The 22038-nt window shown below is 37.8% G+C and overlaps 1 protein-coding gene across 3 annotated transcripts in view; it reads right to left on the bottom strand.

Moving 5' to 3' along the window:
- The window catches only part of PHKB (phosphorylase kinase regulatory subunit beta), a 100495-nt gene that overhangs the window by 27889 nt on the left and 50568 nt on the right, over positions 1–22038 (bottom strand). For all 3 annotated transcript variants that reach the window (XM_063312900.1, XM_063312899.1, XM_063312901.1), the window contains 13 exons: positions 20785–20842; positions 18398–18475; positions 16668–16826; positions 15616–15710; positions 10297–10352; positions 9469–9562; positions 7164–7247; positions 6600–6704; positions 5058–5140; positions 4879–4969; positions 818–879; positions 510–672; positions 30–111 (listed from right to left, as the gene is read on the bottom strand). In XM_063312900.1, the coding sequence (XP_063168970.1) occupies positions 30–111; positions 510–672; positions 818–879; positions 4879–4969; positions 5058–5140; positions 6600–6704; positions 7164–7247; positions 9469–9562; positions 10297–10352; positions 15616–15710; positions 16668–16826; positions 18398–18475; positions 20785–20842 (1210 nt within the window). The remainder of the gene's footprint in view (positions 1–29; positions 112–509; positions 673–817; positions 880–4878; positions 4970–5057; positions 5141–6599; positions 6705–7163; positions 7248–9468; positions 9563–10296; positions 10353–15615; positions 15711–16667; positions 16827–18397; positions 18476–20784; positions 20843–22038) is intronic.

The following is a 22038-nucleotide window of genomic DNA, read 5'->3' as shown; positions in this document are numbered from 1 at the left end:
ATAAGCAAAAGAGCTTCCTGCCACCATACCTTCCTTGGTGATGAAATTTGGGCCTTCCCTTTTGAGCAAAATGTTCAACAGAATTATCTGGCTTGCTATGCAGCTGCAGTCCTGTCAAGGAATAATCATCAAATGTAAAGGGTTAGTAGGGACGTGTGGGAGTCTCCCAAGATTAAGGAACAAGCCCTGATGTTTGCTGGAACTATGGACAAGTCACACAGAGCCTTCCCCTTTCCATTATTTCGTATGCTGGCAAGTATTTTTTCTTGATGCTTTCTGCATCCTCCCCTGCAACATCAATGTCATATGCAGGGATGCTATGTTGGTAACCAAATCAGTCAGTCAGTCAGTCAGTCTGTCTTCTAGTGATTATCTATGGAATACTGACCCAGCAAAGAGAAGTTTGTTTCTGAACAAACTCCTTTAGTGAAATATCTGGATTGCTTATAATATCTAGACAATTCTGGACCAAAATGCCAACATACATGCAGTGGTATTTATAAACTCACATTCAGTTTCTGAAGTATCTCATAAATTGGCTTGTTTTTCCAATCGTTAGTATTAATATCTGGCTGCTGTTCCAAGTCAGTCGCATTCGGTGTGCTGGTTTGCCTCTTAACTTTTGAATGTTTCGGGAGTTCCAATTCTTCAAAACTATTAAACTCTGGAGGCCTGCAGAAAGAAATTTTGCAGCCTGAAAAATCTAATGTATGCTTTTATGATCTACCTTTCTAACATGAAACTAAGAAAAATAATCTAGAAAGTCGATTTGAGATGCATTAAGTTATTATTTTACTATAATTTCAGGTATACATACTCCTCCGTATCACTGATTCTTAAGAAATCCAATTGTTCAACCACTGCTCCAGAGATTAACGTCTGAAATATAGAAGAGGAATGGGAGACAAAAGAAATAAAAGTTAGGAGGAGGGTGGGAAATCCATATTTTGCTGTTATACACAGCACTGCACATTGCTTTTAAAAACACAGCCTCCTCCAGATAGAGAGAGAGAGAGAGAAAGAGAGAGAGAGAATAGACAGACAGATACTGGAGATAGACAAACAGAGGGAGGGAGTGGTATGAGAGAGAAAGAGAGATTTGAAGATATACTAACAAACTTTTATATATGTAGATTGTTCAAAAACATGCTGTTTCTGGACACATCTTTTCAAATACTTGTTGCCTGGATTTAGGAGATCAATAGATACTAGCAGACCCTGCTCACTGTTGCTCATACATGTTAGCAGATTGTGCCAATTTACCATCACTGAAATCTGTGGCACATTTTCTATCACCTCCCTTTCTTTTACAGTAGTGACATTTCAGCTTCTCTGTAGGTTAATCCAGAAAAAAATAAGTTCTATAAAATTTCCTCCCACCCAGTAGAATACTTTCTTCTTTAGGCTGGACATCCAGGTTGCGTACTGATACAACTGTAAGCCACCCAGAGTCATTGTGTGTGAGCTGGGCAGCCATATAAATTTGTTTAATTGATGCCACCTACGCACATTAGTGTTGGAGATGTAGGTGATTATTTCGCTCCAGTGTTGGTTGTCCCTCGAACGTTGCTACAGATAAGTCTGGATAGCCTATCGGGTATCTTTTTTTTTCCTTGCAATTTGTCAAGCGCAGCATTTTGGGGAACAAATGTTAGCTGCTAAGGAGGACAGCAATGTTCCTCAAAGAAAAGGCTTTTCTAAGCAGGTCTTGGTGGGCAAAAGAAGGGACTCGATCTGCTGCTGAACTACAAAGGAAATTAGTTATGTCCCTAGGGCAGTGTTTCTCAACCCTGGCAACTTTAAGATATATGGGCTTCAACTCCCAGAAGTCCCCAACCAGCATGCTGGCTGGGAATTCTGGGAGTTGAAGTCTACGCTTCTTAAAGTTGCCAAGGTTGAGAAACACTGCCCTAAGGGCAGAAAAACGAAAGGAACTTTTTAATACATGCTAGCTACTTTCTTGATGAATGAGCCAAGAGTTGACTGGGTTTATAGTTACACAGTATCTGGCCTTGGGGTATTTGGGTGTATTTTTACACTAGTACCATAGCCCTGTTTTTTTTCCCAGACCAATGCATAGTTCCATATGCTGACTGTCTTCATTCTGGTTGCAGGCCACCAAATCACTGAAATGTTTTAATGCATCTTAAAGCAGAGAGTAATCTGAGGGACTTTTAGTAATTTTAACATTTCAGAACTTTAACAGATATATGATTTTTATTTCCTCAAATTAAAAAAAAACCCTCTGCATTTCTGCTCCTAGTTATCCTAAGAGATAAGAGATTCTGAAACTTTAACTCTCAGCATATAATCCTAAATCTTGTATACTCCTTACACAGGCTTTCAGTGAATTCAGGACAGACATGCTATCTTTCCTTAGCTCAACACTTCTCAAAAATACTTTCATGATATTAGTCATGGACCCTTATTCCTCCTGCCAAGACACAAGGCAGAGCAACCTACCTTTTACTCTTGGGGTGATAACTCCTCTGCTTACCTACACAGTCTCTAGTCACAGGATTCCTTTTTTTCTTAGCCACAGCTACCAGGGACTAGCTTGCTCATTCATTCATTCACTTATTCATGGATTTATTTATTTATTTATTTATTTATGGGCTAGCTTGTTTATTTATTTGGATTTTTTAGCCGCCCAACTCCAATGGGCTCTGGGTGGCATACAGAACTAGGAAAAAAACCAGAAAAACAGATAGAAACATCAAATCAGATGGGTAGCCCAGACTAAAATAATCGTATAGCAAAATCAGGCAAAATGAAACAGGATACCTAGGCAAATAATAAAACAACAATATTTCGGAAGTCCCTCAAGACCTGATTACGTCCCTAGGCCTGGGGGTCCCAACAGGAACTGGAAATCTGTTGAGATGGCCCCACTGTTGAGGTGGATGTACTCATTCTCCCTCTGCCTGCATTTCTGTTTTAATTAATTTTTTAATGTAGATCCTTATATTTTTAATGTTCGTTTTTATATATGTACTGTTTTTATCTGATTATGGTACACAGCCCAGAGTCACTTCCTGTGAGATGGGCAGCTATATAAATTTGACTAATAAATAAACGAAGTTTATTCATTAAAGTTAATTTGACCAATAAACAAACAAACACCAGGCCTGGGACCAAAGACAGGTTTTCAGAGCTTTCCAGAACCATAAGAGAGATAGGGCACCATCCTTATCTCTGGTGGGGAAGCTGTTCCAGAGGGTGGGGCCGCAACAGAGAAGGCACACTTCCTTGGTCTCACAAGATGACAACGTTTAATGGAGTGGACCTGGAGTACGCCTGCTCTGCTGGAATGACCTGGGTGGGCAGAAATGATTGGAGACAAGTGGTCCCTCAGATATTCAGGCTCTATGCCATACAGGGCTCTGCAGATAACAACTAGCACCTTGAAATGCTCTTCTAAGATTTTGCAGAGGGGAAGAGAAAAGAAATAAAACTAATAATAGTAATAATAGAAATAATAGAAATTCTAAATCCCATGAAGATAAAATTTTTTGCACAAAACAAGGCTGGTCTGGGAAAAATGTTATCCTGTAAGACTGGCCTCCAGATACCACAAGAAAAAGTATTCTAAGCACCTGTTACTTCAGATGGTAAAGTATGTTTCCAGGCCTTTTTTCATGATTTTATTGCAGAGGAATGAGGAAGGATTAGGTTTTTATCATTCCCCTAACCCTCCAACTCACCCAAATATTTATGCTTTTCTGGATAACAAAGTTGCACTTTTTCTTATTAATATTTTATCAGTTTTACATACTATGTGCTATTAATTCTTTGAATATTCATATATATCTGCTAAGAGGAAAACAGATTACACTGAATCAATGTTAAGCCTTTCCATGAAAAAGGGTTTCACACTAGTGAGGAAAAACTAACAGAGATAAGGTTAGAGTAACTTTTAATTTACATAGCCAAATATATCAAGAAAGCTATGCAGCCACAATGGAAAAACTGTCTCTCTGTCATTGTTTGATTTACTGATTTTATTCTGATTTTTATATTCTCTGTTAAACTTGTACATCTGAGCACAAATTGTAATAACTTGATTATAACCTGTAAATGGGAAAAATATTCTAGCCAAGACTGGCAACTGCAGTTTTATGATCAAAATGGATAGTATTTTTAGGCAAAATTATATAACACTTCTATGAATTAATGTCTAAAAGCCCAACTCTCTGCATACAAATGCAGAAACTGCAAGTAAATTATAAACATGAACATATATTCCCTCTAATAGATAATGCATTATTAGCATTTCATAATCTCACTATTTCAGTTTTTCTTCCTCGCTTTAATGAAATGGATGTTATCCAAGAATACACCAGTGGAGTAATTTAGGAAATTAATGCTTAAGCCCTAGCAAAAGAAAATGTTACATTATTTAAATTTGAGAAATTACTGTACACAGGTCAGGTTGAAAATGCCACAATTGTTCCAGCAGCCTAGTTCTGACAATCTTTATTTATTAAGGACTTAAGCTACTCTTTTAAAAACAAGAAATAAATACAATAATGGCAAACCAAACATTTACCAAACAGAAACTAGATTCTAAAAGTTGTCCTCATTGTTGTCTCCTCCTCACTGCAAAGAACTGAACTCCTAAATTGGCAAGTAATATGAAGTTGTGGAATTGGCCTAGCATGATTTTGAAGACAAGGACTGGATTCATACATTGCATGGAACCATGATTTATTTATCCATGGTTTAATGAATAGACCATAACTGGGTGGGTTCACACATGGCTTGATTTTTCAAAAATGTTTATTTTATTTAGAAATAAGACGTATTCACACCCGCTGATTACTTGAAATATTTGTGTGCCACATTTTATGCCATGCATCTATGAAAAGACAATTATACCTGCAGTCTGTCAACGTGAACCTTCACTCCACCGACAACACCTTTCTTAAAGGAGGCGAGCATGTCTAGTATTGGATTGAATCTACTTCCCCTGAAGTAAAAAGAAAAAGATTTAACATTGCAAACTTTTCAAAAGTGTGGGCACGGGGAGTCTTATGTTTCTATGGGTAATGCCTTACCTTATATTGTCCTCTCGAATGAGCACGAGGAACAAGGGGCGGCCATGCATTTTCCAGTACTGCTTAATGAACTGCAAAGCATTCTACAGAAATAACACCCCACAAAGGAATATTGAAAATGATGTAAATAAAATTTAGCAATCGCAATAAACTCATCAAGTTAGCAAAATAAGACAGTGTATAGAATATGTATATGTGAGTGTGTATATGCATACTGCCTAATTTTGTGATTTTCCAAATGTATACATATATACAATGCAATTTAAGTGTAAAGCAGATCTGGATCAGCCCAATGTGGTGATTCCAGAAGATGATTTGTGACATGGAAATGAAATCTCTGGAAAAGGCTTCACAAGCCACAGACATTAATGGGAACTAGATGAATTTCATAGGAGGCCCATGTCAGAAATATTTACTGAAATTGCATTTTAGAGAATTTTCTTTTTCCTCAGGGATAATTTTCATTATTCTACTGAAAAGAATTCTTTACAAAAAATGGCAGAAGCTGTGTTGCATCTTCAACAACTCTGACAACGCATCTTCCTTATCTTTCAGTTTTTTAAAAAATGTAAGCCACCAAATCAATCCACATGAAAGCCCATGGAAACCAAGGGAATTCAACTGCTTCAGTACACAGAAAGAAAGAGAAAGAAAGAGAAAAAAAAGGGGGGTGGGGTGGGGGAGAATATTAAAAAAAAAAAAGGTGAAATTATACCGCACTGCTCTTTGGCACTGAGTGTTCCCAGATTATCCAACACAATCTTTACAAACCTGCAGATCCTGAATGTAAATCAAGAAAATCTCTCCTTGGGGTTTCAACAGCTCTATAATTTCCTTCTGTGGCACCAGGTTGTTTTTCTCCACTTAAGAAAACAAAGCTTACCAATTCAAATGTGTATTTCTAGCAACTTTCATCAATTCAGCATGACTTGTCCTCTCCCATCTTTCCATTTCTCTCTCTCAGCCTTTGCACTGTTCACAGCTGCCTGGTAAATCCCAGAATTAAACGTTTTGCAAAGCTAGTCCTGATCCTTTTGTCTTGTTAATTTTGTTATTTGGTAGTGCCCTGCATCTCTTTTATCCATCTGCTCCATCCCGGACTTCTCTTTGACCTATTTCTGTGCTTCTTAAGGAAATGAGAAAAGGGGCAGCATCTTACAGTGAAAGCGTATTTCTTCAGGAAAAGGAACCTAAACCCAAAAACTTTCTTGTGTGGCTCCAAACGCAGCAACTTTCACTTGGTGGCTAATATATGGAATTACCTAGACAAGCCAGTTTAACGCAAGTCTACTTGAAGTATGTCCGACTCTTTTTAGTGAGGTTTTCTCTTGTATCAGTATGCAGGTAGATCCAACTTCAGGTGAAAGGTTTTGGGGAGAGAAATGGTCTCCCTTCTTTATTGGCTACAAGGCCTTCTCCTCTTTTCTTTTCTTTCTTTATGTTCCCAGACCAATAAAGTACAAGACCTAATAATCAATGATTTAAATATCCAAGCTTTTAAAATAAAACCTATCAGCAGCATCAGATTTTACCAGAAAATACCTTAATATCATCGATCAACATCATAACATCCTGGGACATGTAGAAATCACTCAAGTCAAAGATGATTGGGTAGCAAACAACCGTTTTTCCCAGTATTCGATAAATCTATAGAATAAACAATCAATTTCTTAGATTCATGAAACACAGATAATCAAATCTTCATTTTTATGAGAGAAGACTCCAAATTCTACATTATGGTTAAAGTCAATCAACATAGCATTTTTAATTAACCAGGCACTCAAGCAAGCTATAAGAGTTTGGTGGAATTTCAAAAACTAGCATGGTTATGATAATACAAGTTTTATTCAGCAATTAGTTTGATACATGTATGAGAGCTTTCTCTTAAGTTACTAATGAGATGATTCTCCTTAAGCACCTGCACAAAATAGTTGATAAACCAATCTTGTATAGGATTGCAGTTCGAGTCATAAGCCCCAGAAAACTCAATGGGCCTTACTCCTAAAAAGAATGTATAGAGCTTTGCTGTGAATTAGAGAATAATTTAGACTGCTTTCAATATCTACACTAACTAAAACATGAAGAATAGTGATTCTCTGCAAGAACCTTTGATGTTCCAAGGCATCCAATTGGCCGATCGGGTCTTCCTGAGAGTCCCAGTTTTTCATTGACGCCCAGATGGAAGTAAGCCTATAAAACATTACAGGGAAAACATCACACAGAAAATCAACGTTCAAAGGGAACGAGGGTGGTGTGTTTGGGAAGGATTGGTAGGGACAGCAGAATTCCTTATTTATTTAAAAAGGATTAGAGGCTCCTTCAGGCAAAATAAGAGTATTTATGATCTCTGAGGGAAGAGATGACAAGCGAATGTAAGCAGGAGAGGGAAATGATCTGGAACACTCTAAAAAAAAAAAGGTAGTCACCAGTTCACACTTCTTACACATCAGACTGCTTCAGTGAACATATTGACTCTTAGGGCTCTAGCCAAGGCTTTCTGAGCCAAGTGACTGCAGGGAGCTCGGTCAATGGTTCTGCAGCAGAGTGACCTTTTTAGAAAGTGAAGGTCATCTCACTGCCGAAAAGCCAAACAAAGGACGTCCTCCCTACCCCATTATTGAAGCCCTTTAAAAAGAAAGGCAAGCACAAATAAAGCAAAGAAATGATGACAGAAATCAAAGATAAAGTACTTAAAAACTTCATGTGGGAATATGTACAAATCCTACCCCTTTCTTTTGTGGTCAGGAGATCCATATTTTAATTGCATCTTGTTAAAATTATTTAATTATGTGTACTGCTGTTGCCGTCGGAGGATACTCAAAAACTATGATAGGTCTAGAATGCCACAGTCAAGCTGTTATCAAGGCTCTAGGTTGGGATCCTGGGACTCCCTTCCTGAAACAGTTATGAGGGATTCCAATTTAACTGAACATTCAGTTCAAAGACGTAGTGGTGGCATCTCAAGATGTCTGTGTTTGGGAGCTGGAAATCTGAAGAACTTCCTTCTTTTTCTCTTACCTACTCAAGCCCTGCTCCTGCCAGTCCTGGTGTAGTGTAAATATATGAAATAAATATTGAAGATCCATAACTGAAACATACTGACAATATAAATGGATTTAATATTTATTGGGGAAAGGGTGGTGGTACAGTTTTAGGGTTTTTTCAGGGGACTAGGTGGGCCTGTCGCTGAGAATATCTCCTTGTTTACTTTTGTCAATAGAATTTTTAAAAAATGATAGCAAGAAACAAATTTTTCACATATAAACCAGATTTTTTTTCTCTCTCTCTGTCACACACAGAGTTAAAAGAAAATATCACATCTTTCTCTAGAGTCTACAGTATTATTCATTTTTGCAACATAGGTCCAGTGTACAATATACAAATGAAACACTGCAATTCATCTGAAAAAGATGGACACTTAATCCTCCAGGATAGCCTCATTTTCACTAAAGACTAAGGAGAACGAGGCTCTAGTTGAATTATCCAAATTATTTGACATGTTAATGGATTTCTCTGCCAAGAGATATGATATCATAATCACCTTTTTGTTTTTTCTTTAAGATTCAATTACTACTCAAAATACGTTATTCTCTGAAATTCTATTCAATGTCTCTATAAAACAGACCTAGCATGCTGAAGCAGCAAAAACAAAGGAAAAATGAACTATGAACTCACTTTCTACTTATTTCCCAATCCAATGATTTCCTGTGATAACTGAAGCCCCAATTTATAGATGACACTTCCGGCAAATACCTCCTTTCATCTTTTTTAATCAAGGAATCAGATTCACAAAGGTTATCACTTTGATGAAGAAGGAAAAGCCAGCATGCAGAAGTATGTACATGTATAGCAAACAGGTTCGGCATTGGGATATGTGTTATTTGAGAAATGTGTTTTATTTTGCCTGTGACAATTTTACTCATCAAGTAATCTCAGAATATCAACCTGAATAAGTTAAATTTATTTGCTTAACAAAATTTGAATTGGACTTTGTTTACAATGAGAAGTGTTTGGGCTAGAAACATTTGCTGTTCTAAGCATAGGTGTGAAACAATATTAGAAGAGATTTTATTTTTATATATATATATATATATGTATGTATGTATGTATGTATGTATGTTTTCATCAATTTTATTACGGTCACTGACCAGTACATATACATACACATACACATACATACACACACAAGTGTATCATTTATTTCATTTTCTTGTAATTCATTTCTAGGGTGTTCCTTGTAAATAAAACCTGTGTTTATTGACACAAAGACACACACGGATATGAAATAGTTTTTTAATGTGACATGAATAGTACAAAAAAAACAAAGCAATTTATCACAGCCTAGGAAACAATGTTTTAATAAGAAACAAAAAGAAAGCTTTTTTAAAAAAAAGCTAAAGTAATATCTTACCTTCACAAGCTCTTGTTGAGGCCAAATCTGGATGGGTTCAACCTGATGTGGTGTTTGCGTTTGAATTCCATATGTGTTCAGAAAAACCTGCAAGCTGTTGTTGTTTTCAGTGAAAACATTACAAAGGAACATCAGCGTGACAAAATTGGAATCTGCCTTCAGCAGACTTTATTGAAACTATATTTGAAACAAATACAGGATTTTACTCTTAGAAATGGAATCAAAGCCAGGCTGAGTGTAATACTATTTATTACTGCTTTGAGACTTTCAAGAATAGAACTACCAATGTGGGCCCAAATGTCTCCAAAGGATCTTGGAAGGACCTGCTTGGGTGCACGTATTCATGTAACATGCTAACACAGAAGCAAACCAACCATGTGATATTCTAATACAGTATCAGTGTCCAGCCTTTAACTCTTGAAGCTGCATGAGCTAAACAGGAAACCTAAATATGGCTGGAGACAAAATTCAGACCTGAACCAAGAATTCCTCCCAATTCATCATTCTTGAGATCAGTTCTAGAGCAGGGGACTGGAACTTCACTGGAGGTTTGTGGTAGATCCTGAAGTCCAGTGAATTAACTAATTTGTTGATCAGAAAATGGAAAAGTCAGGCTCCTAATTTTAACTTCCAGCCTGATCAATCAAAATCTGAAGGTTTCATTCTGCTTCTTGATTGCAGGATATTGTTGAAGTATGGATGCATCTGGTTTCACCTATAGAGGCTCTGCCTCTACAGACCTTAGAGTTTCCATCTTAAGTACCAGAATCACAAACTAACACATTGAAAACCAATCAGAGAGATTTATTGGTCACTTGAATGACTTACCGCTGGCTTTCAGCAATCAATGCAACATGGACCACTAGGTCATTTTCTAAGGGACCCTAAAAATATAAGAATGAAAACAAAACTTTTTATTGGAATTTGCTATCTGATTGTTACCCACCATACAACACAAAGCCACTGCGAACAATAACCATTCATTAAATATGACTGACATTTTCAGTCTCTGTTGCTGCTTTCTCTCATTCTTTATTGCCTCATAATCAATTTGGCTATGCAAACAGGAGAAAGGAACATCAGGGAAGCAACACACATAAATCTAAATGCCACCTGAGGAGCTGCACTGTCAATAATTTTTGAATGATGCACTATTGAAATGGTAGGAACAGATTCTTTCTTCTTTTTTTAATCTTTTGTAGTGAAGCAAGGAGGAGAAGAAACCATCGCCTTTTGATTTATTAGACTTGTGCATCATTTAAAAAAAGCATTTTCTACTAGTCAATGAATGTAATGCTACTGGTTATCTCACAGCAGTTGGTATATAATTTTGATCTGCAACAGATGTTCTATGAAGCAGACAGACTACATGACTGTATACGTAGAGTTTATTTATCCAAAATGTCCTTTTCGTTCACTTTATGGGCAGATTCCATATGTGCCTTTCTGTGAGCATACTGATAAGACCCATCCACAGAAAAACCAACGGGGTTGTGACTGCCTCTTGATAGAACACAGGGTTCTGACTTAGGGCACCTGCAGGGCCTCAGCTATACTTAGGGGGGTTTAACTGGGCAATTTCAAATAGTGTGATAATAGTAAAGAATAAAACTATGTACACTACATTGTGTTTGTGCTGTACACACTTGCAAAATCTGGGCACCTTCTAGATTCATGGACTTCAACTACCATAATTCTCGACAACAGCTATTCTGGCTGAAGGGTTCTAGGATTTGAAGTCTATGCATCTGGAACATGCCCAGGTCGGGGAAATCTGCTATACAAATGTAACATATATTGCTATTGTTTGAGAAAAAACTGAAAACAACAGTTACAATAGCACAATCAGTGTTCTCTGACAAATGCTTATGCTAAGTAGAACACCATACTTATTATTCAAAGATTTGAGTATTTACAATCCATCCTACTATGAATTTAAGATGCAGTTCAGCTTATTGCAGATCAGGTATTTATGACAGCAACATGGTGTGAGTGTGATGCAGGATTACCATTGTTCTATGGTAGAATAATAGAACTATTGTTAGAACTATGGTGTGAGATTTGGTTTTTAATAAACTTCAAAGCAATAGCTGAGCAACATGCAAGTCCCCACTTGCATGAGTGAGTGTTGATCAAGGCAGGACATCCGAAATTTGTCACCACAATATCCTCCATCCTCAGAAGGGACCCTCCCTAGTTTTTCGGGCTGTAAAGGAGATGGTGGGAGAATTGTACTTTCAGACTTGCAAAATTGATGTCAGCCTTACCAGGTAGACCAGACAGGAAACACAACCAGATAAGCTAATTCTACTGTCTTGTCTCCTTTACAGCCTGAGAAGCTAGGGAGGGTCTCTTCTGAGCCTCTTGCCCCACCATCCAGCTGTAGGTTATGCTGTCTCTTATCTGACTGATCCCTAGGCAGTGTTTCTTGGCCCATTCTCACAAGGACTTTCCCACATACCAATACATTTGGAGAGGGCTGTTTTAAATGAGTAAACCAAGCTGTTGAGGGATATAACAAATCCAAAACATAAATAAAAATCCTGGCTCCATTAATGCTTTATTTAGCCTGATGAATCTTTTGAAGTATGAAAAACAGTTGATTTCAGCAAGGATAAATGTAAATGAGCTTTTAATATATGGGTGAAGAAAGGATTGTGAACAGAAGAAAAAAAACTTCTATGACTTATTTATTGGGTCTGTGATTCTGTTGTTTTTTGAGAGAAAATGCTTGAATGAAGGTATTTTATGGCACTGGCTGGAAAAACAAGAATCAGCATCTGAAGACAGCTGCAGAGAGGTGCTACTGTCTGTCCCTTTGGATCCCAGAGAACATTTTGGAACTCTAATGTGAAGCCCTTTTATGAAGTACTCGTTCACTTCACTTGGAAATGTGATATTCATAAGAAATACAATACAGGGCAATTACCAAAACATGTTATCATTTCTCCATTGTAGGAGAGAACCGTTTTAAATGCAGATGAGCATTTTTCCACATGGAGTCATTCATGCTTGAATTCCAGTTATGGGAAAAAGAATAACAGCCCTTAGATAGATCTGGTTTCATGATAGGTTTATATAAAAAGTGCCATTTTCTAGAAAACAGCTTCTGTAACAGCAATCTGTGATACCACAAATCTCAAGTTTGATTCCATTGTTTTATTACTAATGAAAACAACTACATGAACCTCATTAATGAATGGGACTGCTTTTAAAAAACCTGTTAAATTTTGGCTGACTGATTTTGTTTTCACAAGGCTATCTGATGTTATATATATTGAGATGACTAAATGGATTTCCTTAATTTGCTTTGGAACAAAAATGAGATAGTTTAATCTGAAACTCTTTGTAGAGGACAGGAAAGCATCTCTTATTTTCTGAACTCACAATTAGGCAAAATGTATGGCTTCCAGTTTCAGATTCCATATTTTCGGAAGAGGCACGGGGAATCTAGTTTTTTAATACTTCAAAACAAAAATCAGCAGAAGCTTTTTTAACCTTCACATAGAGCTATCCAATGTGTATCTTCTAAGAAGCAAATCCCACTGATATAAGAAACAACACTGAGATAGAAAGCAGCATATCTGATATTAGAGAGAACCATTATGTCAACATGCTTCAGGTGCTGATGAGTAAAGAGAACGGCCTAGACAGAAAAATGGGAGATCCCTTTCAAAGCAGTAAGGAGGGAAACGCTCCCTAAGCCCAAACAATGAAGGTATGTGTAAATGTCTCAGACACCCCCCTAACTCACATGAGTATAAGAAAGGGAGGAGGTAAAGCATAATTAGGCTTGCAACGTTCTGTTTCTATAGTCAATCTTTAAAAAAGTAGTTCTAGTCTTAATTTGGAGTAAATTTCTTGGTCTGATCTACATCTTGGAGCTGACAGGTGCCTTCCTGGGCCATCAAGACAATGGCCAAGTACCCATTAACTTGGAAAGGCTTTGACTTTTGCGTAGCACAGTGGGCAATATTTGCTGGGCTTCATTCTTATCTGAAATAAAAGGACAAATTTAGCTGAGTCATATCTGTGAAGCCTCTGCTGAGAAAGCCAATTCCTGAATAAGGGAATAAATGTCTGGAGAACAGAGATTTACAGTCAAGCTGGATGAGAAGCCTGCCACCTGAGTTCATTCCAGATAATGGCTTTGCAGCTAAAATTAATTAAAATAACAAATACTAATGGTATTCCAAAACATCGAACAAAATAAAATAACTTGATTTATTGAACTGAAAACAAATAGAAGTTAAGAGTTGTGAAAAAGGAAATTAAGATAAGATACAGTCATGATTGCTTAAAAATAAACGTGTTAAGCACATTAAATTGATTCTATCGCCTTGATTTCTCTGTAGTACTACACCTAAAAATATGAGGTGATCCAGAGTCTACCACAATCTCATAAATTCTATGAGTTGTGTATCAATACACTTAAGTGGAGAGGAAGATAGTATTACTTGTTTCAACTTGCTGCTGTAGAACTTTCCCAGGAATCAACATCAGGCATACTACCCTTTCTCACCTCCATCATGCTCTGCACCATTCCACAATGGATTATAGCCTTAGATCAAAATCATGCTGTTTGCATATTATCAATGTTTGTGTGTTCCTCCTCTATACATACAGGAGAGGTCCAATGAAGACTAATGAGGACAGGCAGGCATTCACTCCTTTCTATTTCATGGAACAAACTGAGAAAGAATGTCTGCTCTAGCCTGTAGGGTGGAGGGATGAGAAACCACTGCTTCAAAAAAGCCCTTTTAATGTCCTGGATGAGTCTAACTCAAAAAGAAAGAGAAGATACTCCCCTGACGAAATAAACTGTGTGGACAAAGTTACATCTTTCAATACTGCAGAGAAAGAGGCAATGCTTCAGAAGAGGCACAACAGGTTGATAATGCCATCTCATCTTGCAATCTGTTATCTGAAGCTCTAGCCTGCTTTGTTTAAGACAGTGTTTCTCAGCCTCAGCAACTTTAAGATGTGCAGACTTAAACTCCCAGAATTCCATAGCCAACCATGCTTTGCTGGGAAATTCTGGGAGTTGAAATCTGTACATCTTAAAGTTGCCAAGGTTGAAAAACACTAGTTGAAGAGGTTTGAACTGTAGTTTTAAAAAGAATGTAGTGGGAGAGCCAGTAAATTTAACAATCAAAACACATGCTGTTTGCAGAATAGGGTCTCTATGGAAAAAATAAACTCACTAGGGAATCTAAAATATGCAGCTCTCTTTATGTTTTGTCCATGCTTACATATTTTGATATACAGTTCATAAAACCACTTTTGGGGAAAGAAAACAAAACTGAATAAGCTATAGGATAGGCACCTTCAAGAAGCTGGCTACAGGTAGTCCTCGCTGAACAACCACAACTGGGACTGGAGTTTTAATTGCTAAGTGAAACGGTCATTAAGCGAATCCAACCTGATCTTACAACCTTTTTTGTGGCGGGCATTAAACAAATCACCATGGGCGTTAAGTGAATCATGTTTCCCCATTGATTTTGCTTGCCAGAAGCCAGCTGGGAAGATCAAAAATGACAATCACATGACCATGGGACGCTGTGACAGTCATAAATGTGAACTAATTGCCAAGTGCCCAAATCGTGATCATGAGACTGGGGAGACACCGCAATGGTCGTAAGTGTGAGGACCGGTTATAAGTAATTTTTTACAGCACTGTCATAAGTCTGAACCATCACTAAATGAATGGCTGTTAAGCGAGGACTAACTCTTAATTTTAACTTTAAGGACTGTGCTGTTTGCCCAGCACTGAGAGTTATCTCAGCTCCAGCAGTTATTCCTTAGCTAGACCCAGCCTGGTTGGGCATTGATATCACTTTAGTAAACCAACTGAGGTAACTCAGTCAAGTTTTGTAACCAACAGTTCAAACTTGCTTACTGGTTCTGCTGGCTTAAAAAAACCAGCATACAATTTAAAGAATATTAGCTAGGCAGTCTATTCCAACAATGAAAACCATAGCAAACTTTGCAAATAGTTATTAAATGGTAATTTATTTTATGTTCCTCATAATAGACTAACGCAAGATTATTTCTTTCCCAAAAGGTTAGAAATAAGTAATTCACTCAACAGTAACATATTTTTTCATACATCAGTAGATAAAGCCAACTTACTGAAGATATGCATACCTGATTTGAGTATCTCATGCTAACATTCCGTTGATCTTGAGGAGGAATGAAACGCTTCACTGGGTCGATATCTTTAATACTTACTAAGCCATCAACTGAAAGCAAACCACCAACTTGTTATTTGTCAACTGATAATTGAAAGCATTTGTCACTATTATACAATTTATTACTCTGAAATACACAAGAACCAAAATCAGCATCTGACTAACTAACCAAAGAGGTAATGAAATATAGCGGCTCGTCTCTAGATCACCTTTTTGCCAGAACACGTTACGTACACAAGGGGATCAGGAAGCCAGTTACAATCCTAGAATTCAACAAGCAGAATGGAGAGCTTATCCTGAGAGACATTATCAGCACATATTTTTTCTCAAGTGTCCCTTGAAAAGCCATCTTGAAGTCTAACACTACACTGAGATACCATGATCTTGAATGCACGTACTATGACAAGTCATGTGCCCATACATTCTCCCCTCATCCTTTCATTGTGCTTCAAGCTTCAGCATCACTAGCTTGATTTTTTTTCCAGTGTCAGTTTTCTATTTGGATGTAATAAGAAGTTATAGTTTAAACAAGACATACTGTCAAAGTTCAAAGCCAAACAAAGCAGTCTAAGGAGAATGCATCTATCAAAGGCCACTAGTCTTAATGGAGGTACGCTGAATATTTCTGAATCATAGGTGTATCTTAATTGCAAACTGCTGGGAAGCTTAATGGAAATGGGCTACTATGTTCCTGACCATGGTGGTGAACCTCCCAAAGAACATCTGGTTGGCAAAATGGAAAATGAACCAAATGGACATTTGGGCCAAACCAGCAGTGCTGTTCTTACATTCTTAAATATGAGGGAGTTCATACTCAAGTTAATAAGCTATGGTTTAGCAATTCCAGAAACTGTGTCTTATATAGGCTCAAAAGGACCCCCAATGATCCAGGAAAGTGAGCTTTTTCATGCAGCTTCTAAAACTCACAAAGCCACCACAGTCCAGGTGCAGGAGAACTGTATTCAAATAAGAGGAAATTCTGACCCTTTGGTAGGTATGTTTACTTACCAAGAAGTTTTGCAATAATATAAAGGGACTGTCCCCATAAAAAGAACTTTCCATCCCGTCCATGGTTGCTAGGAAATCTTTTCTGGCTGCCAGGATTTTTCTGTTCCAGTTCAACAAAATCAGCTGGCACATAGTAATATTTCGGCACAACAGGATAGCCTGTGAATTTTTAAATGCATTAATTAAAGAGATCGAACAATAAATTATGTCAAAATAAGTTTCAAAAAAAGCATGAGCACAGTGAAACCAAGTAATGCTGCCATTGCTAATAATCATTCCATGCTACAGCTCACTAAGGACATAAACCACTATCTCGATCACCAGTTATTTATACCTTGACTGAACAGATGCAATGCCTATAAACTGGTTCTAGAGGGGAAAAAAAGGTAATTTTTGATACATGGAAAAGACCGCATTTTTTAGAGGTACCATTGTTATGCTGGTGCTACAGAACATGTACAACTGCTGTTAGTAGCTGCTTATAAAAGCCATAATGGAAAGTAGCTCAGATATAGAAAAAATTCACCCACCTTTTTCAATATGGTGCTTTAAGCCAAATCCCCCAATACACAGGGTTTTTAACATTATCACATATGCATATATCTTAAAATACAGTTATTTGAGATGCATGTATATGTACTGGTAATGTCTTAGAATCAAGAAGTTGCATTTTGAAAATTTTATTAGAATAATGATATTGTGTCTAGTGTATGCACATTTAATTAAATTATATATTATTTCATGCAAATGGCATAATCTGGGATTTAAAGCAATTTTTAAACAATTGTTAATATTCCATAATGCAGTGGGACACTTGCATGGATTTAAAATGGGAAAGATAAGCTACCATGAAATATTGTAAAGAAAAGTATCTTACTAACTTTCTAAAATTGTTTTAAAAGGTGGAAAAGAGAGTAAGTGCTAAAACAATTCACTGTGGTTGTTTTAATTAGCCAGATTCAGCTAATAAAAAGCATAAGGCAAACAATGAATGGAGTCTGCAAATTAAGAACAAAAGGTTCATTTCTATAAGAGATATTCAACATCTCAGGGCTTTTCCTTCGTAGTATTTTCAAATGGAATACATTTATTGCACTGATATGGGGAAAAGGCAATGAGATCATAAACATAATTGAAATGGAATTCTTTTAAAATTAACTCAGAGCTCTTTTCAGAATCAGAAATTCACCTTGAGAAAGATGAATAAAGAGGTATCCCCAAGGCTCCTTCCCTACTTAGAGTCTGCATCTTGCAAGACCTGTGAAGTGGCACAATTAAGCCCAAAATTACCGCCCATCTGATCAGTCCCCGTGGCCAACTGTTCTAGGGGACAGTTTGTAGAGCAATGTTACTTTCTTTGCCATGACCAGATACTATGGATCTGCTTCACATGAGGATTACTCAATTTACCCATTCTACAATATCTTCTCCTTTGGATGGTTTGATCTCACGCACAATGTGGTTGTACGTAACAAGAGAAGAGGTGCTGAATGGCTCTTCAGCCAACTGCGTATTTAACTAATTGACCTTTCATTCACCAGACAATGAACTTCATTTTCTGCCGAGCCACATTTGAGAGGAGAAATTAATTAAATTTTACATCATATTTAGCCTGAAGCTGAGTTCTTCCAAGTACTTAAGTCTTTTCCCTAGTAGTGGATTGGCATTTGCTAACGTTGATTTGAATCACGCTTTAGGACTCCCGCTCCAGTGACCTCCATCAAGAATACCTTCTGCCGACTGTTGTAGTAAAGGATCCAGAAGCCGCTGGTATTCTTTGACTTGCTCGGTGTTACCTCGGAAGAGCCCTAAAAGCAATCCAATAACACTTTATTAGCAAGACTGGTCCCTCTCTAGCTCACTCAGGGCGAATGAAAAGGCCCATTGTCATTTCAGTGAGCCACTGTCAAATATAAAGAGCCTTTATTTTCAGGGCTACAGTAAACAACAGAGATGTGAATCAGCACTGGACAGCTTCTGCTTCCCTACAAATCAGTTTGCCATTTCATTTATATTGCCCATCATGTAATAAAGGTACGCAGCTCTCCCCCTCTGGCACTGCCGCCAGAAAATTAAAAGCATTTGTTTCCATTTTCAACTATTCGCACGATGGAGATGAAAACCATGGTGTTGACTAGTGCTGGTCTAAGCAAGCCAGGATCATTTAATCATCTATTAGGTTGGCTTATTCACACTAACCACTTAGTCTGGGCTCGGATACAACAAACAAATTTCAATTTCAAAAGGAAATGCTTCCCATCTTGTTTTCACAGCTGTAGGAAGAGAGCATGGGATGGGTAGCGCACAAGCCCCAGGCACATATATATAATGCTAAAATGTGGCTGATGATTGTATGTCAATACAGCCTACATTTTGCACTTGGATCGGGCTGACACAGACCAGAGCTCAATCCTGCCACTCCTCACTTGGCAATGTACAGAGAACCACAAACAGTGGTTTGCTGCCATCAAAGATCAGAGAGCAAGAAATTCCATATAAGAAAGGTGGAAGATGGAATGGGTGGGGAGAGGGATGGCTCACAAGGTACTTCCCTATTACACATTCTCTCTCACCATCATACATGGGCATACATATAATTTTTCATGGATTATACTTCAATACCGACTACTTCCTTAGTTGAAAATAATTTCCCGAATAGGTAGGGGGTTATGAAATACCAGATGGACGTCCTGCAGTTTTTGTCATCAAAGCCTAACTTCCTGACAGTTAGGCTTTGATCCATACAGAATTTTCTTTTAGTGACATTTGTCTATAATTCACACTTGCCAGCTGTTCCATTTCCTCTTTCCAGGAGGATTTTTCTTTTTTTCTTTTTCTTTTGGCTGGAAACTTTGTGGATTTCAAGTTCTGTATTTTCTTGAAGACAAAGGTCAAGAAGCGGGGGGGGGGACGGAAATGTCCCCCCCCCCGCTTGAAGCTACAAGAGGTTTCAGTGAAAGTCATTTACTCTGCTGTGACTTTAGGCCTATCTCTGAAAATCCGAATCAGGATAGCAGGTCTGTAAACAGCATTATACTAGATCACATGGAAAGATCTACCTAAACCAACCTTCTGCGATTTCATTGACCTGGCTGGGAATGATGGGAGAGGTGTTCCAATTATTTTCAGTTGTGTTGGTTGCAAGAGATGGAGGGGCTCTTGTAGGAAACAGGGCACTGTTTCTGCGCTAGACATCTCCCAAAACCTTTGAGAATTTCCAAACCATAAAAAAAAACTAGCTTCTTACTCTTAATTGTAAATAAATAAATAAGCTGTGTGCAATCAAACACAGTGAAAAATAAAGCTTATAACAGAAAATCAGTTTATTACTTAAATACTGGAATTCATTTTACTTAGGCACAGAGTGGAGTCCTTGGTGTTTCCTTGCAGACGTTTCATTGCCAGACTAGGCAACATCTTCAGTGGGAACAGGGAGACGGCCTTGCTCTCCGTTTATATACAGTGGCTTGCCTTGCCAGTGTTGGTGGGGGTGTTGTTCTCTCCTTGGTAGTTCCTTGATTAGGCTGTTGTTTGCTGCTTGGTTGATTGACTGAGTTAATAGTTCCTTGATTAGGGTGTATTGTGCTGTTTGATGGTTCATCTGGTGTTAATCTTTGCATATCTGGGTGTTGATTGCTGGTTAGGAGGTGTTCTGGACTTTTAGCTTTTCTACTGTCTCTTTTGAATGGTATGTAAATGTTGTTTACCTCTACGCGCCTGATGGCTGACTTGTCTGAATGCCAAGCTTCCAGGAATTCCCTAACATTTTTGGATTTGGCTTGGTCTAGGATGCTCAGTTTCCCAGTTGAAACAGAGAGCAAACCCACTCCCTTCAGGCACTGAAGATGTTGCCTAGTCTGGCAATGAAACGTCTGCAAGAAAACAACAAGGCTCAGAGAGCACCAAGGACTCCACAGTTCAACCCTGAGCAACAGATATCCGCTTTGATTGGTACTTAGGTACAGAATTATTACTAAAAATTCTAGCATAAGCACTTACAATCTTCCCTCTTGGTTTGCATACACACACCCATCCACCCATCCACCCACCCCTGCCGAGTTGTATTGCGCATTCCAACACTCATCCTGACACAGTAAGAACACAAAATCATACTTACCATCAATCATCATAAAAATAAAAAAGATAGGAAATTCGCATTCAATGCCATCAAAGAGCTGAAAGTTTTTTTAAAAAGAGAAAAATGTAAAAGGCATGCTGCAATTTTATTTACAGAAACTTATTCAAGCATTCTATTACAAGTTCAAAGAAATGAAAGATACACATGAAAACAAATTATTCTTTTTAAGTACAACAACTAACATGACAAGAGAGAAAAAAGACATTTCATCTGGCTGCATAAAAAATTGCAGCCCTTCCAAAATGCAGTACTGCAATTTTATGCATAAGATATATCACATCATCCTTCTCCGTAAAGAAATTTCATTTAAATTAAAAATATTATGAAAAGAAAAGTGAAGGAAAAATGGGAACTTCATTCAGACAGCTTTTAATGGAAAGCATTAATATTCAGTACCGTATCAAAATTTTATTATTAATACACTCCAGTCTGTAGTCAGCTGTGAAATTAAATAAAATGATAAAGAATGTGACTGTTTGTGATAGTGAAGAAACGATAGACTGAGCTTGGAATGCAAGCACATTCACCTTTAAACAAATCAATCAGGAAGAAAAGTGCTGATGCAATGCGCTCAGCACTGCACATCCAGACTACAAGTCATGTCTCCTTCACTAAAATGGATTGCAAGGAAGTGCCGATGCTAATGGCTTGTATGATGTGCTGGCTTCTTCCCACTCCACTTTATACAGCGAAGCAATGAATGTTTTCTTTGGGTTCTATAAAAACATGCAGCAATGTCAGAAGAAAATGGAGAAGAACACCTACAAGTAGTCCCCACTTAACAACCTTTTGTTTAGTGACGGTTTGGACTTACAATGGTGCTAGAAAAAACGACTTACAACTGGTCCTCACACTTACAACCATCGCTGCATCCCTGTGGTCACATGATCACAATTTGGGCGCTTGGCAACCAGTTCACATTTATGATTGTCACAGTGTCATGTGGTCACATGAGCACCATTTTCAATCTTTCCAGCTGGCTTCTGGCAAGCAAAATCAATGGGGAACCACATGATTCATTTAACAACCATGTGATTCGCTTAACACCCTCTGTGATTCCCTTAACGCAATCACGGAAAAGGTCGTAAAATCAGGTCAGATTCACTTAATGACCACTTCACTTAGCAACCAAAATCCCAGTCCAAATTGTGGCCATTAAGCTAGGACTATCTGTAAAGCACACTAGAAGAACACCTAAAACTCAGCTTTTCCCCATAGATTTGATTGAGCAAA

This window comes from Candoia aspera, chromosome 11 (genome assembly GCF_035149785.1).
Source record: "Candoia aspera isolate rCanAsp1 chromosome 11, rCanAsp1.hap2, whole genome shotgun sequence".
In the NCBI taxonomy this organism is placed as follows: Eukaryota; Metazoa; Chordata; class Lepidosauria; order Squamata; family Boidae; genus Candoia; species Candoia aspera.
The sequence above is the reverse complement of the archived record's forward strand: the minus strand, read 5'-3'. Positions and strand labels throughout refer to the sequence as shown.